Raw genomic sequence first — 16,181 nt, 5'->3', positions numbered from 1 at the left:
ACTAAAATCCTTGTCCACACATGAACTCTTCTCTCGAAACAGTTAAAACATACCACAGACACCTGGAGGGGAGAAGGTGCCATCGTGCTCCCTGAATGCCTTCTGTCACTCACAGATTAACTGGACCCATGGAAAAGGTGTAAATCCTTTCCTGGGGGCTAAATGAAAAGATGGTACTTTACACAAAAATTTAATTTCAGAGATACATATATTGAGGGGCACCTGGGTGGCTCAGTGGTTAAGCATCTATCCTCAGCTCAGGTCGTGATCCCTGCATCCTGGGACGGAGTCCCGCATCCAGTTCCGCATCGGGCTCCCTGCTTGGCAGGAAACTTTCTTCTCCCTCTCCCACTCTCTCTGCTTGTGTTCCCTCTCTTGCTCTCTCTGTGTCAAATAAGTAAATAAAATATTAAAAAACAAAACAAGGAAATACGTATATTGAATTTCCTTTTTTTTCTTTAGCTTTTGGGGTCTTAGGGTACATGTAGAAAATGTCTTTTGGAAAAATGTACAGTTTGTGCTATTATTTTGTTATTTCTCTTCACCTTTAGCATGAACCTTTCCAAAATAGTGTGTTCTTGCTCCTGTAACCTGAACTTACCTTGTCCATCCATGATGGCCGTGTTGTATTCAGGTGGTAAAGTAGCTTGTGTGGCTCTGACTAGGCATGTATCCTCCTGTCCGGAAATGCCTGGAATTTTCTATCCTGATTGATTTCATCTGGTGTATTTTTTTTAGATGAATCCAGGCATCTGCTTCCTTATTCTGTATCAGAGGAAAATATTAATAATTACTGGTCTTAGATTTCCTGTAATGCTAGCTAGGAAGGAGAATGAAAAGCTGGCATGGGATGATGGCCAGTACTGGGGCTATCAGGCCTCAGTAAATACATAGCCTGAGGCTATGTATTTGCCTTTGAAGAAGACTGAGTCCCCGGGTAGTAAGGTTGAAATAATGTACCGGACACCACCCTCTGCCCTTCTTCTAACACACCATTTGGGGCACAATATTTACTTTTGAATTACAAGCTGCAAGTTTTATACGACTTTTATTTGAGAAATGGTTCACAGACTTTCTCTTATATCCATTTCAATAGCAAAGTGTCAGGATATCTTTAGGTGAAGAACTTCTTTAAAACCATGTGGCTAGGGGTTACTGGGTGGTTCAGTCAGCTAAGTGTCTGCCTTCCGCTTAGGTCGTGACCTTCAGGTCATGAATGGAGCCCGGCCCCTGTCAGGCTCCCTGCTCTGGGTGGAGTCTTCTCTCCCTCTGCCCCCTTTCCTCTGCTCGTGCTCACTCTCACTCGCTCTCTCTCAAATGAATAAGTACGATAATTTTTTTAAAAAATAAGAAAAATTTAAAAATAACAAAAGCATGTGGCTAAAACTACATTATCTAGACTGTTTTGTAAAAGAGCGTGTTTTATGGAAGATGATAGGATTCCAAAGTGAAAGGCAGGCCACAGGCTGGTGGATTAGCCAGAAACTGAGCTCCTTCCGGTGCTAGGTTCTGCCTCCTTGTGACCTGCCCTCCTGGCAGAGGTGTTGCCTCCAAAACTCACATCCTTTTTCTCAGCCTTCACAAGGTGCGTCGTATTACCCTTTAAGGCTGAAACATCTGTGACCCTTCCTCCTTCTCAGTGCACAGAAAACCGCAGGGCTCTGTGAAATGCTTCTGTTGCTACAGAGCATCTGGACAGAGCCAGGCCGGTTTTTTTAGCACGATCGATGCCACACACAGCCTGCGTCCTGGGTTTGATTCCTGCCATTTCCTCAGGTCCCAGGATCAAGTGGGAAATCAACTCCAGAGATGACTTTTGAGCATCCTGCTTGCCGGGTTGGCTTTAGTTTCTGAGATGCCATCATGGGTGTGTTTGAACTGTGTTTGCAGCTGCAGCCGCGTGTCACACACACACACACACACCCCACACACACGGTCAGGCACTACTCGTGGACCCGAGCCCTTGTTGGCATTACAGAGTCCCTGGGGAGCAGGGTCCCATGTGCTCCCCAGGAGCCAGGCTCTTTGGGCCTGGTCCAGGCTGAGATCCCAGGTCCACTGCCCGGCCCAGGGTGTGTCTGCTGCAGCTTCTTTCCACAGAAACGTGTGTGCCCCGGCTTTGCTTAGAGTCTGTGCAGGACACACAGACGGAAGCACCTAAAACCCGCGCATGCTCTACCCCCAGACTGGCAGTAGGCCTGCGACTCTCCTGCTGGTGTGTGGGTGAGCCCTGTCCTCTGGTTATGCCACGTCCTGCGAAGACTGACTGCCATGGTCTTTCCCACACGTTCATCCGTTATTAAACATCCGCTGTGTGCCCTGCACGGTGCTAGAGCACAGATGGTAGTTGTCCTCAGTCTGTTTCAGTTTCCTGGATGCTTGTCTTCCAGATTGTAGGCTGACTTTCCGTTTCTGCCACGAGGAGGCCTGAGGGCTCCGCTGGCTGAGGGTCAGTTTCTGGCCCGTGGGCGCAACCTTGGGAAATGTTACTTGTGACTCTGGTGCTGAGCTTGGCGCTATAGAAGGCACAGACTAAAAGGCTCGGCTTTCAACTTGGAATTTGTTTTAACTGTCAGTCTTCAGATGTGTAAAGAAGGATGAACAAAGAGGGCACCTGGGTGGCTCAGTCATGAAGCATCTGCCTTCGGCTCAGGTCATGATCCCCATGTCCTGGGATCAAGCCCCATGTTGGGGATCTGGCTTCTCCCTCTGCCACTAGCTCTCTCTCTCTTGCTCTGTCTCAAATAAATAAAATCTTAAAAAAAAAAAAAAAATGAACAAAATACAAGTTCCCTTTCCTTGTACATCAGAATTGAACCCCATCTGAGAACACTGAGGGATGTTTGACCTGTGATGTCATTTTTTTTTTCCTTTCTCAACCAGTGTTACTACAAGTCTTGCTAATTTCTTGGTTCTGTGTAGACAGTGGCGTACATATACTCACTTTTCCTGAAGTTTTCAGACTCAGTGTGGGGGGATGTGTAACGACTGACAAGTGTGTAGAGTCATCAAGTCTACAAGCTGTTTTGTCATATATCATCTCAATCCTCAGAGCAGCTTTGTGAGACACATAATTATTCTTTATAAATCCTCTGACGATTAAAGAAACCCAGACTCTGTTTATTGAGGTGCTAGTGTCTGATGTCAGATCCACAGTCTTTCAGAACATTCTCTCAGAGGCCTCTGAGGGCAGTGGGGAGGAGGCGGGAGGCTGGGAAGTGGTGCTAGGGGCAGAGCCCAGATAGTGCCAAGGTGCTGCTGTGGCCAGGCCCCACGTGCGGATCACCAAATCGTGGCACATTATGTGTTTTGAAAGTGGGCTTTTCAGCTGCATCGGGCTTTATGGGGCCCCACCAGTGTATGTAGAACCATCTATCCTAAGTGCTCTACCCTATTCCCATTTTACAGACAGGGACACTGAGGCATGGAGAGGGTGTGGAAATGACCACGCCTGCCTACCTTCCCCTGGCTGTGCCCTGTTGCCTTTGTCTGCAGATCAGCTCCGGCTGCCCCAGCAAGCCTCCATTCTCAGGGCTCCGGGCACCCAGTCACTGTGGACTGGAAACTGGGGAGACCCTACTTCTGGAGCATGAATGCCTCTGCCCACTACTTCCCAGAGTTCCCACCTCTTAGACAAACTTAGGCTCAAACAAAAGAGAGTCTTCCTGTTTCCGGATACTACTGTCTGAAGGGATGGTTTCCTTGATCGTTGGATGATAACACTATTTTTTGTACAGTTTATAAAGCATGCCCACAGACGTTCTGCTATTTGATTTTGATTTGACACCAGCCATCCTGTTACACACACACACCCCCAAGAGCTTATGTCACAAGGGGCCTATTGTCCAAGTGAGGATTAGGTTGGTTGAGACACCCTGGCTAGGCTCTAGGCCCCGTGAAGTACAGGTGTGTTCCTCATTCCCCTCTCTCAGGAAGGGACGTGTATGTGTGAGCAGACCTTGTACCAAATCCCCCGTGACTTCCTACACCTTCAAAAGCAAGAACTTTCTAACTTTAACACACTGAGACGTAGACTGCTGACCAATGGAATAAGGAAACTAATTACTGTTACTCACTAATTAGCACAGTGGCCTGTGGTTAGCCTCATGTCACAATGGGGAAACCAAGGCACAGGATGCTTCTGTCCATCCCCCAGGTAATACAGGGGATTTCTTCAGAGTCAGCCTAGTGTCTGTTTCACTGAAGGGCAAAGTAGAGCAGTGTTGGCCAGTGTGAGGATTCGTCTCGGGGTGTTGTTACCTAAGTGAAGTGAAAGCCACAGTATATGTAGGTTCTAAGACCGAGTATATTTTGGTGAAAACCCAGTGAGGCATTGTGAACGTTTGGATGGTGTATCTCCCCAGATGCTGCCTCCCAAGGTGAGGGAAGTCTGTGGGCCCGTGATGATGAGTGAACACCTCATGTGCACACTTGGCTCCCTTCAGAGAGAGTTCAGGAATGAAGGAGTCAGGGAGAGATGTCTCTACAGTTCGGGGTCAGGGAGCCACCAGCAGTATCACCACTGCTGATGGGTAGGGGGCTTTGGGAAGGTGAGCAGGAAGGTCCTTGGGGACATTGAGCACCCATCAGGATGGGCTGTTGTCGGGGCACATTGCTTATTCATGGGCTTGCTTTGACACTCCAGTTTTCTGACCCCCCTCTAAGAAATAAACAAGGAATGGGGAGCCCCAGAGGCTGCCATGCCTTAGGAATGTCTGTCTTGCGGGGGTGGTGATGGGGGCTGAGGAGGGTGTCTGGTTCCAGAGGGTTCTACCTGGGTCCCAGGTTGGGGGTGGGGGGTAAGAGGCTGAACGGTGTCCCTTCTCGTTCTCCCTTTTTTTTTTTTTTTTTTTTAAAGATTTTATTTACTCGAGAGAGTGAGAGAGAGCATGAGATGGGGGAGGGTCAGAGGGAGAAGCAGACTTCCCGCTGAGCAGGAAGCCCGATGTGCGACTGCATTCCGGGACTCTGGGATCAAGACCCAGGCCGAAGGCAGACGCCTGACCGACTGAGCTACCCAGGTTCTTTTTTTGTGTGCTACATTAAAACAATCCAGAAAGGATTCTTCCCTTTCTGTTGGACTTTGTAGGTGGGTAAGGGAGTGGCTTTGGTGTGTTGTCCCTGACTTCTGAAGCAGTAGGAGAGCACGCTGCAGGCTGCCTGATCAGCTCCTGCTGATGTTGAGAACCAAAGAGTTGTCCTGGTGTTAACCATGGGATTTGTGGATCCGAGTCATACACGACGTTTAGAGGGACAGAGGTACTGTTACTAGTGCATAAATACGCTCTTTCTCTTGCGAGGTCACTTAGTTTTTAGCAGTGGCCGTCCGGTGCTGGCACTGGTGTTGCCGTTGTGGGGGGAGAAGGACTGCTGTGGGCCTGCTTCCTGCCTCAGCGACCCCTGTACAGGGCCTGGGCCGCTTCTCTTCACAGCACACAGAGCGCAGAGCTGGCCTCTCTCAAAATGGGGGCTGGATTTTACCACTGCCCCGAAGATGGGTTTCCAAGCACATAATCCTAACAGCCCCCTCTTTGTCACTTTGCCACTGCCCTTTCAGTACACGTAGGTGGTAAAAAACAACACATTTAATTGTTTCAAAGATTATATATATATTTTTTAGCAAATATATAGTAAAGGGGGGGGATTAATAAAGGGCCATTTTTCTCAGCTTGTGGTTTCTAATTACATCAGTTACAGCTTAGCCCTGCCCTTAACTAGAGTGCAGGCATGAACTGGAAAAGAATGAGCTAATCCGTGATAGATCGGGTTGAATAAAGATCTCCATTCATATCTTTACCTTTTATCCCTTGTTCCAAGTGCCAAGAATTAATGCTGTTTGAAAGTACAGACTGAACCTGCCAAGCTTTGGACGGCTCCGATAATCCTAATTATTTTAGACGCAAGTGAGAAGGGCAGCAGTGCCGCTGTGGAAAAGAGTCCCATTGTGAAACATTACATATCTGCTAAGTGGTGTTGATTGGACGTGATTTTATTTCCAAACACGGCAGTTATCACGAGCGGAAGAATTTGTTGTTTGAGAAATTTTCATTAGCTTTTCATCAGACTCTGAGGCCTGCAAACTCAGGAGACCAGAGGCCAGCACTTTTGTTTTCTTCCTGTCCACATGGAGGCGTGGAGCTGCTAACAATTGAGGAGTGCCACTCATATTCTTATTTTTAAATGGTTTCTTAGTGGGCGTTTAACAGCATTTAACAGAGAGAGGATGAAAATTTTTCTCAAGCATGAATATCCTGTTTTCTCACATCACTGGAGGAGAATTATTCGTTCCAGCCCACTGACTTCCAACAGATCATTCAAGTTAAAAGTCAGGGGTCTTTGCAATGTTGAAAGATTTAGCAGTTAGAGTGGTTTTTGTTTTGTTTTTTTCATGAGGTGGGTTTTTTTTTGACAGGAGTGCAGTAAGATAGATAGTATCGCTGGAATCATCTTTAATTTTTTTTTTTCCCAGCACTGGTTAGAGTGTTTACGTATAAGATTTTTTTGTTTGTTTTTAAATAATTGTAAAAGAAAGCCCCTTTAGCTTTTTAGACAAACAGGCTACTTGAGAGAAAACAGATACTGGGCTTGCTGGTTCAATCGAGGGTCAGCCTGGAAGAGGTTTGCCCACTTTTCATTGAAACACATACAAGAAATCAAATGAGCAAGTTTTTCTGTTTCTTACTTTTTAGTCTCTACTTTGGTGTCCAGAAGTCATTTTTTCCATTTCGGGAAATGCTGGGAAATGCTGGGAGCCTGTCCGTGATCTGTGGAAGGGTAGCAGAATCCTGAATTTATTGCCTGTGAATGTTCGCTGCTTCCCCTCTCAGCCCCTACCCCAAGCCCAGCTGCCCCCCATCCCCACCCCCACCCCCAGCACCCAAGCAAAGCACTAACATCTTCAGTGATGCAAATAGTTGTGTGTTGAGCATCTCTGGACCAATTATTCTTTCTTTCTTTGGGCTTATTCCCCAGAGTGGAATTACCAGTTCAGAGGGTATGAACAGTTTTACGGTTCTTATTACATGTCCCTAGATTGCTGTCCAGAAGACTGAACCGATTTCTAGTGCTACCAACAGTGTATCTTTTCTTACAGTCCCACTGACACAAGGCATTAGCATTTCCACAAAATAATTAAGGGGAACATTTTGAGTTGAAATTAGCCTTGTGTCAGGCTCATTAGAATCAAATTGAAAGGCAGAAAAGATAATTCTGACTTTTGAATTTTTAATTGGTATAAAATAATTTATAGTTGTCAATGATTACTCTTCCCCCAACAACATTTAATGAAGCTGCATTAAAATGGAGAGGGTCCTTTTGAGGGTGGTAGTAAAATACGGTTTGGACATTTTTCTCCCAAGAGAATGCTGAGGACATCTTTACTGTAACTACTATTGGGAGGGGCCACACTAACTAAGTTCAGCAAATCCTGTCCCGAACTTCAGCAGCCTCCTTTTCAAAGACGCTGCTAAGCCTCGACATAAGTAAGAACAACATAGACAACAGAGACAGACAGTGGAAAATACTGGCATTTTTCAAAACAGGTTGCGTTCATTTATTTGCATCTTCTCTGGAGTGCAGTCACGCGTGAAGGCGGCTGCAGCCCTGCCCCTGTCTGTGCAGGTGACACCCTGTTGTGTCTCTGGAGCCAGAGGCTCAGGAATACTTCCCAAGAAAACACCCACAAGGCAACTGAGGGCAAAGGGGGCTATCCCCTGATTTCTTCCTTTTGCAGAATTCCTGCCCTTCCCCTTTTCGGTCACAGATAGGTTAACTGTGAGTGGATGGTGTAGGGCTGGGGTATAATGGGGAGGGGGCGTCTCCTAGGTCGGCTGCTGACCGAAGACAAGAGGCAGACTGGGGGCCCAGGACATGTCAGGGGAGCACTCACCCCTTCCTCGCTGCTGCCTGAGTGTGACAAGGGTCAGGTATTTTGCCTCCTTAAACTCAGAGACTAGGACATTTCCGTGGCCGGTCACTAAATGTGGTGCCCAAGGGTGGGGGACGGTGCAGGAAGAGTGAGACTGTGGGTCAGGCTGGCTGGTGCCACACTGCCCTTCAGCTTCCAGGGGGTCCCCTGTGTCACCCCTTGAGAATAATTCTTCCAGTGAATGGTTGGAGCATTACATACTTCGTTAAGATTTGTGGCACGCAGGAAGTAGGCAGTAAAGGCTCCCTCCTGTCCCCGTTGCTCCTGACAGAGGACCTTCTGTCACTGGTTTGAGGTGGGATGGGGCAGTGGGCTGATCAGCTCATGGACTCTGCAGTTGGCTCTTAGCTGTCCAGATCTGTGTAGGGGACCAAGATGTCAGAGCAAAGTCTGCTGCTTTTGGAAAACCTTTCTTTGTGTGTATATATATAGCCTTGTGGGCACACAGCGCCATTCATAAATCATCTTGGATTTGCAGGGAACTTTGCATCCATAGAACAATTTGAATTTAGCCTTTATGAACTGCAATAAGATGAAGGCTTCAGATTTCACAGGTTCACAGGGTTTTTTGGTTGCCATATGTATTTACATAAGCATGTGTATGCTTTTTGGTGTCTGTAAAGTACATTTAACAACGTTCTACTTTAAAAATTTAAAAAAAAAGGAGCTTACACACTTTTACTCTTGCTTTTTATTTAAGTGACTAAACAAATACTATCAATATCAAAGATAGTTGCTGGTCAGGAAATTGCCTTAATTGTTTCTCAGATTTACTCACTAAGTTCTCAGATCTGTGCCTTTCCTTATTGGAGGTATTTGAGGTAGTCATATAAAGCTCTCCGTCCTTCTGTCTGTCCATCTGTATGTCACATGAGAAGAAAGCGGCTTTCTGAAACGAGTTGGTCTAGTGGTGTGGTTCAAGGTCTGCCTCTTAAATCCCAGCTCTGTTCTTTTAGTTCTGTGTGGTTCCACTAGCTGCAGCAAACCTTTTCCAAACCCATAACAAGCGTAAATAGTGTTCTCTTGTAAAAAGGTCTCTTTTCAGCATGGTAATATACCTTATTAAATCCCAAACATAATAAGTATTGATGGCAAACACATCAGGACCCGGTACAGCTTCTACTATGATTTAGTTCTCTACAAATGACTCCAGCACTCAGCTCCCAGTGCATTTTGCTAATTACATCATAGATTTCCCTATTGATGAACACAGACTGAATTAACACAGGAGCACTAATGTACCCTTTCACCATTATTGTTGTACAAGAAGCCGTGGCAGATGCTGGCAGTTAGTTACACAAACATTAGTATTAACGATTGGCCATTTGGAATTGGTGACAAACTACTGCCCAGCAGAATCCTGAGGCTGAAACCAATCAGGAAGTTAATGAGGAGAGAAATTACCACTGCAGCTTCGCCTTAATTACATTCACTCTAGGCAGGAAGGGAGTTCTGGGGGTGGGTCTGAACTCGGCTAAGGTTAAGAAGGTCAGAGACCCTTTTGCTTAAATTTTGTATCTACTGTGGCTTGTAAGGTTGCAGAAATTGCTCAGCACATTATCATCCTTCATATTTAATGTCAGGTCCTAGTAGAGTTTTACGTTCACGGATTTGCTTTTAATATCTCTACCTGACTCCTATTTTAGTGAAGGTATTCCTTTAACTTTCTTTAGTTTTCAAAAGTTATGTAAATAGCAAGTGTTTGGCCCTGTAAGTCCAAGAGAAATACCAGGTATATTAATCTATCACCTTCGCTGGCTACATGTTGGAAAACTTAGGGTTACCTGTCAAACGGTAGAAACACATGCATGGAGCCTTGCTTGGGGTAGTTTGTCAGACGGATCATTTGACAAGACAAGTTCTATTAGCATCCCTTACATAAAGGGGAGGGGTTCAGTGAAGGGAGGAAATAGTTTCCGCAGAGGGGGAAGGGGGAAAAGACTTTCTTTTTATTTTTTATTTTCCTCTTTATGTACGTAAATTCAGAACTCTGCTACCTAACTTTCCCCTTCAACTCAGATAACTGAATAGATATTGTGCAGAAATACTGTGTGTGTGTGTGTGTGTGTGTGTGTGTGTGTGTGTTTTCCTAAAGAAACACTGGGGTTTTTAATGAGTGCCTAGAACAACACTTTCAACTCAGAATAGAAATGCACAGTGCCTCTATCTTTGTTGGAACCTAATTGAATACTGAATGCGGAAAGACTAGCCACTTTTAACACTCTTCTCCCTCCCTGTCTCTCCCCACGTCCCAGTATTCTCGCCGCCCAGCAGTCAAGATTCTGGCTTGGTTTCCCTCTCCAGCAGCTCTCCTATTAGTAGCGAGAGCACAAAGGGAGTGCTCGAATGTGAGTCTGCCTCCGAGCCCAGCAGCTTCACCGTCACTCCCGTCATCGAAGAGGACGAGTAAATGATGCCTCGTGCCTTTGGCTGTTTCCTTCACTTGGAATAGCAGGCTGATTCCATTTAGACACGGGGTTTGTTGTTAGTATTTTGCCTTGACTCATGTCGACTTAACTGTTGAGAGCGTGTTTGGTTTATACTCCTTAGAGCTTAGCCCAGAGGCTAAAATACATTTGGAATAGTTTAGGATCCTTGAGTACCATCTGCAAGAACTAAGTGCTTTGCTCATGGAGTTAAATAGTAGTATCCCCCCCCCCCATTTTTTATGATTCTGGTTTACATGTAGTTTTCAAAAAATACAATAATTCACTAAAGTCAGGGAGTACGTTTGCATCTAAATGTGTCATAATTCGATACTACTTCTGGTTTTAAAATGAAATCTTAGGTGCCTTAGACGTTTCTATTTTAGTATTTTAATAAAACCGCAAAAATATAAATTTAGCCAAGTGCCTGACCAGTGAGAAGAAGAGCGCAAACTTAGTGATTGTTCTAGAAATCTGTAGAAGGTCAGAGTAATTGGAAGTACTGTGTGTCTGTGTTGCTGTTGGAAAAGCCAAGCCCTCCTCCATTCTCCCAACTCAAAAACATGATTGAAATACAGTTGGAAAAAGACATTAAAGCCCTAAAGAACCACTGCATTTTCTGTAAAGGGTGTAATTTCAAAACAAAGCATTTTAAAGTAAACTCAGCAATACAGAATTCCTGGGTTTGTTTCTAGAATAATAGGAGAGTTTATCCTACACATTCTTTCTACTACAGGGGGAAAAAAATGGATGCAATCTAGACTATTTTGTAACCTTAGGTTGTAATCTGATTTGAAAATAAGTACATCTTTAAAAGTTACTACGGATTTCTGAGTTCATTATTTTGTTAAAGATTGCTTGTGGAGTACTTCCTAATGTAACAGAAGCCATCCTGAAATGAAACTAGTCGGAAAAAAATTCATTGTTCTGTGTAGTTGCAGCTGTACCTGAAATAAAAATGTTATTGATGACTGAATTTCCTTGTGTGTATATTTGGTGAGCGGTATTAAACAGGAAAAAAGAAATTACTTGTATTTTCTTCGCTCTGTGCTTTGAAAACATCTATTTGATTTCACCCCCGTCTGTTGTAATCAATAACCTGACCATCTTGTTTTTTATTAAATGCACTTACTCTTAATTTCATCCACCAGTGGTTTTAGAGAGAATAATGTGGAGTTACCTATATAGGTTTGACATTATAAATCACTTCTTGGGGCTGAATCGTATAGTGGTATCGATTGATCCTGATATATCACAGAAATTTACTGTCACTTCTGTTTTCAATTAAAGATACAATCAGTCAGATAATGACTTAATTGGATTTTACAGAAGATTGAGTTTTATTGCCCAGTGCTTTACGAGTTTAGTTAAGGAAGATCATTTTATCACACTTGTCAGGCCGCTGCTACTGTGGGCCGTGTGCCCTTCAGGGTGGCTGTAGCTATTGTGAAGGCGTCACCAGGAGGCTGCGGGGCACGCCAGGAAGGGACCTGGTGGTGCGGTCGCCGCCTCCCAAGGCCTTCATGGTGGCTTTTCCCAAGTTGAAGATACATCGTGCCCTTGCTGCCCACAGCCCGGGCCCCCTACATTTTTAAAAAATAATCCTGGCTTTGTGGATCCAGGACTCTTCCAGTTCAGCTGTTCTAGAGAGGACCCCAGCACAAGAATTTTGCAGGGTGGTTTTGTTGGAGAAGCTGTACACACCCCCTCGGTGGGGTTGGTGGGGGCTGCCCCTTAAGTGCCCCTGCGTTTCTGAAAAGCCAGGGGAGCCTGGGGAAACATGGCCAGCACGCTGTCAAAGCCGTGGCCTAGCTTATTCTAGGCCCCGGGTGCCCACCCCACTCTACCCTGGGCCGGGCTCCGGTTTCCAAGCCTCAGGATCAGGTCGGGTGGGCAGCTCCTGTCTTTAGAGAGACTCCTCTGGCCTGCAGCGCCCAGTGCTGAATCTGGTTCTGAACCCTGCGCTACCCTGCCCCCAGGAGGGCCAGTCCTGGCGGGAAGGCCGGGCCCCAGGTCCACTACTCCCCTGGTGGTGTTTATTTCTGACTGCTAGGGAGGGAGTCAGGCTGGCCCAGCAGGTGCTCCGCGTTAGGAACTTGGCAAATTCTGAACCGGAGGTAGAGCAAAGAAGGAAGGCTTTGTGGCTGGGCTTTAACCCTATCTGAATACACGTATTTAAATCACTTTTCTAAAGCTTTCCCCTTTTGTACAGAGGCCTGTAACAGCAAGGCCGCTTCCTCGTGCAGGCGATATCCATGGAGTGTGCGGTGTACGAGTGTGCCCAACACGCGTGTGCAAGTGTGGGCATGTCGGGCATCCCCTGTGCGTATGGCGTTGGCTCGGGACAGACCTGAACCTTTCCAGGAGTTTCTGCTGCTCCATCTCGGGGAAACCGAGGCGGGCTCACCGAGCCTTCCCCTCCCGGGAGCTGGGTGAGCTGCCGCCACGCGACGTGGGGCAGTGGACAAACGAAACGCGTGCTTTTCCCCAAGGCCACCTCGGGCTCCTGCAGGGGCTTCGGGCGAGGCGACCGTCCCCCCACTACCTGTGGCGCCCCACTCCGGTGCCCCCTGCACTCATCCTAATGAGCTGCAGGACTAGGGCACCAGAGAAAGCTGCCTTACAGGCCCGGGGCGACCCTGATGACAACGCTTCCTCGCTGTCACAGCCACTGCCACAGTCATAGCGGGGGCTCCCTCCGAAACCCAAGCACGAAACCGCGGTTCCGGGCAGGGGCGTGAGCCAGACCCGCCGAGTTGTCATCACTGTCTCCCTCGCACCTCGTGGAACTTGGTGCGCCCACCCAAAAACCGAGCCCCTCTCCGCTTCCCGGGAACTTCGGAGCCGGACCGGTCTCACACGTACACGCACACGGCCCCGCATTTTGACGTTCTGCATCAAGCTGTATTAAAAGAGCTTTGTGGAAAGGGCCACGCGACTCAAAAAATGCCTGAAGGCTGCGGGTGGAAAGAGGGATTTTTCTCGGCCCTGCCTGCCGGCTGCCTGTACAGGAAGTTTGCCCGGGCCTCCGCGCGGGGCCCTCGCCCTCCTTCCCGCTCTGCGCGCACCCACGCGGACGCGGCCTGAGCCCTGCGGCTGCCCGCTCAGCCCCACGCCGGCCGCCCCTTCACAGAAACGCGAGCGATCTCGCTCAGCCGCTACTTCGCCCACTTCCCTCCCTTCTCTACGGCAAAACACTCCGCTTACTTTCCACGGGTTCGGAGAGGCGGCCCAGCCGGCCGCGAGCACCCGGAGCGGATGGGCGGGGCGAAGAGCGCAGCGGGCGGGGCGCTGGCTGGGTGGGCGGAGCCCCAAGCGCCCCGGAAGTCGCCCCGCCCAGGAGGCTCAGGAGCAGGCGGTGAGAGCAGAACGTCCGGGCCTAGGCCCGGGTATGGGGCGCCTTACGAGGCCGCTGCCCCGCGCCTCCCACCGTTACTCTCCCGCCTCTGGTCGGCCTTCCGTGCGTGGAGTTCGCCGCCAGGGTCCCTGGGGCGTGGGTGGCGCCCGCCGTTTCCCGCTATCCCCGGGCCCCCAGCGTTGAGCTGGGGTGTCCTTCCCGGAATCCCGCGCCGCCGCGCGCTTCCCCCGCAGCGGGACTTAGTTCCCGGGCCGCGGGGCGAGAGGGGAGGCGGGGGGGAGAAGGGTGTCCTGGCAGAGCGGCTGGTCCTGGGGAAGAAGTGAACCAAGGCCCCGAGAGCGAGCAGCGGTGAAAAGAAACTTTCCTTGCCCCTTCGGTGTTGCTCAGAGTAGCTAAAAAGATTTCCTTGGCCTTCCTGTTTTGTTTTGAATGCTGAAGGCGCAGGGGAAACATCTTTAGAATGTTCTCGGCCCCGCGCTGCTCGAATTTTCCTTTGGGGAGGACATGCTATTTTTTTTCCCCCTTCGCTCAGAAGGCGGACAGGGTTTGCAGGCCGCCCACGGCGAGCCTTCGACAAAGTGCTGTAGGGACAGCACCGGCGCCCCAAGGGCACCCCGGGCCCTGCTGCCCGGCGGGGTGAGTCGGGACGGGCCCGGGAGCCCCATCCCCAGCGCACCCTCGAGGAGGGAGAGGCCTTGCCCGGGGCCTCCTGGCGAAGCGGGCCGGGGTCTGTCCTGGGGAGCGCCCTGAGGATGCGCTTTTCCACTTCCCCCTGCGAAGCTCGGGGCAGAAGTGGGCGCTCCGTGGGCCCCTCGGATGCAGCAAAGCTGGAGCGACACTCCCCAGTCCACCCCGAAAGGATGGCGGCGGGCACGGCCTAGTGTTTGGACGGGGTCTGAGGCACCTGCGCGAGTGGGAGCGCTCGCGCCCAGGCTTGAGCCCCTGATGGTTTCGAAAGTTCGAGAACGTGAAGCCAGCAGTAGCACCTGCCGTCTGCACAGGGCCTGAGGGCTGGTCTATGCCCCGTTTACTTAAGAATGCCTTGGCCCTTAACGATCCTCAGGCTGCCCACTGCCAAAATGGTGTGGGGACAGGACCGTCCTTAACTCTCCTTGTGCCCAGCCCTGTCTCCAGGCCCATCAGACGTGTTCATTCAACACCCCCACCCAGCCCCAGGCCGCGCGCGGCGGTTGCCGTCTACCCTGCGCCCCAGAGGTTGGCTACGGGGATGCTGTGGGAGGTGCGCAGGAGTCTCTCCCCATTTAATTGAGGGAGAACAAGGGCATTATTGTCACCTCAAGAAATCAATTGCTGGTGGCCCCACCGCCTCACCGGACATTCGTTCCCCACTTTCAGTTTGAAGCTGGCCAGAGAGAGCAATGCCTAGAGGCGTGGACGGGATGAGAGCCGAGAAGTTCACGCGCGGGCGGGCAGAGGGGGCTCATTTTCCTGCATGCACCCGGCTTTCTTTACGCCCCGGCCTCCAGCGTCACCGTGGTCGCGATTAAAACGGAAAGTAAGAACCCTGACCTCCCCCTCCATGAGAAGCCAGCAAAGCAGAAAATTTCCTGCCGCATTCTACATCCGGGACAATGTGAAACTGTCCTTTTGATTAAGTGGGTTTTTTTCTTTGTTTTGGTTTTTGTTGTTGTTTTGGGTTTTTTTGTTTCGTTTTGCGGGGGGGAACATCCCCCAGGACTCCTGGACTTGGAGTCAGAACATCCTTGGCTTCTCAGCTAGGGCGTCTGCATTCCCAGCTTTTAAATATACACACCACGAGATTGTGCGCCAAGAGAAAGAGTGACATACGCACATTCTCTTTCACCCTTCCGCTGTTAATAACTGTCACAGTTCTACCTAGTTAATTGTGGTTTGAGCGGATGCACCACCCAGAGCAGCACAGGAGTGGATCCAATCGAGTGAGGTTACATTTACTTGTAATCCTCCTCCCTCCCTTTCCAATTTCTTTGATGATTTTTCCCATAAGTGCGTAAGTGGCGGGGACTTTAGGAGAACAGGCCGCTCCTCCCAAACGTGATTCAGACCATATGCTTTCTACATTCATTCCCGCTTGGGCTTTTCTTCTCTGCACTAACTGCTAACACGTTATAGTCACCTTGAAATTTCCTCTGCTATTTTCCAATTAAAAGCTTAATAGCCCTGGAAACGGAGTTCATGTGGTGAAGTTTACCATAGCCCCTTGTTCTGAAAGGCTTTCTGCTGGGATCCCATTATGTGCTTGAATAAACCCTTTCTGCAAACAGAAATGGGACTCGGGGTTGTCAGGTGTTGGGTTACAATAGACTTTGAGGCAGGGGACATTTTACCAACATAAATACAAACCTGTTCCTATAGGGAGATGTTGTCAAATACTGGGATATGGAAAACATTCCCATCAAATATGAGAAAAGGATTATTGCGCTATATCAAATGAGTATTTAGGTCTCAGTCCCCGATGTGCACTGGAGTG

At 48.8% G+C, this 16,181-nt stretch overlaps 1 protein-coding gene across 1 annotated transcript in view; it reads left to right on the top strand.

Moving 5' to 3' along the window:
- LOC111153656 (doublesex and mab-3 related transcription factor 1) overlaps positions 1 to 10,337 on the top strand; it is a 112,288-nt gene extending 101,951 nt beyond the window's left edge. The window contains exon 5 of the mRNA XM_022512807.1: positions 10,183 to 10,337. Within this exon, the coding sequence (XP_022368515.1) occupies positions 10,183 to 10,337 (155 nt within the window). The remainder of the gene's footprint in view (positions 1 to 10,182) is intronic.
- Positions 10,338 to 16,181: the final 5,844 nt, after the last annotated feature.

The sequence above is a fragment of the Enhydra lutris genome, unplaced genomic scaffold (genome assembly GCF_002288905.1).
Source record: "Enhydra lutris kenyoni isolate GAN:26980312 unplaced genomic scaffold, ASM228890v2 scaffoldscaffold33, whole genome shotgun sequence".
Lineage (NCBI taxonomy): Eukaryota > Metazoa > Chordata > Mammalia > Carnivora > Mustelidae > Enhydra > Enhydra lutris.
The sequence above is the reverse complement of the archived record's forward strand: the minus strand, read 5'-3'. Positions and strand labels throughout refer to the sequence as shown.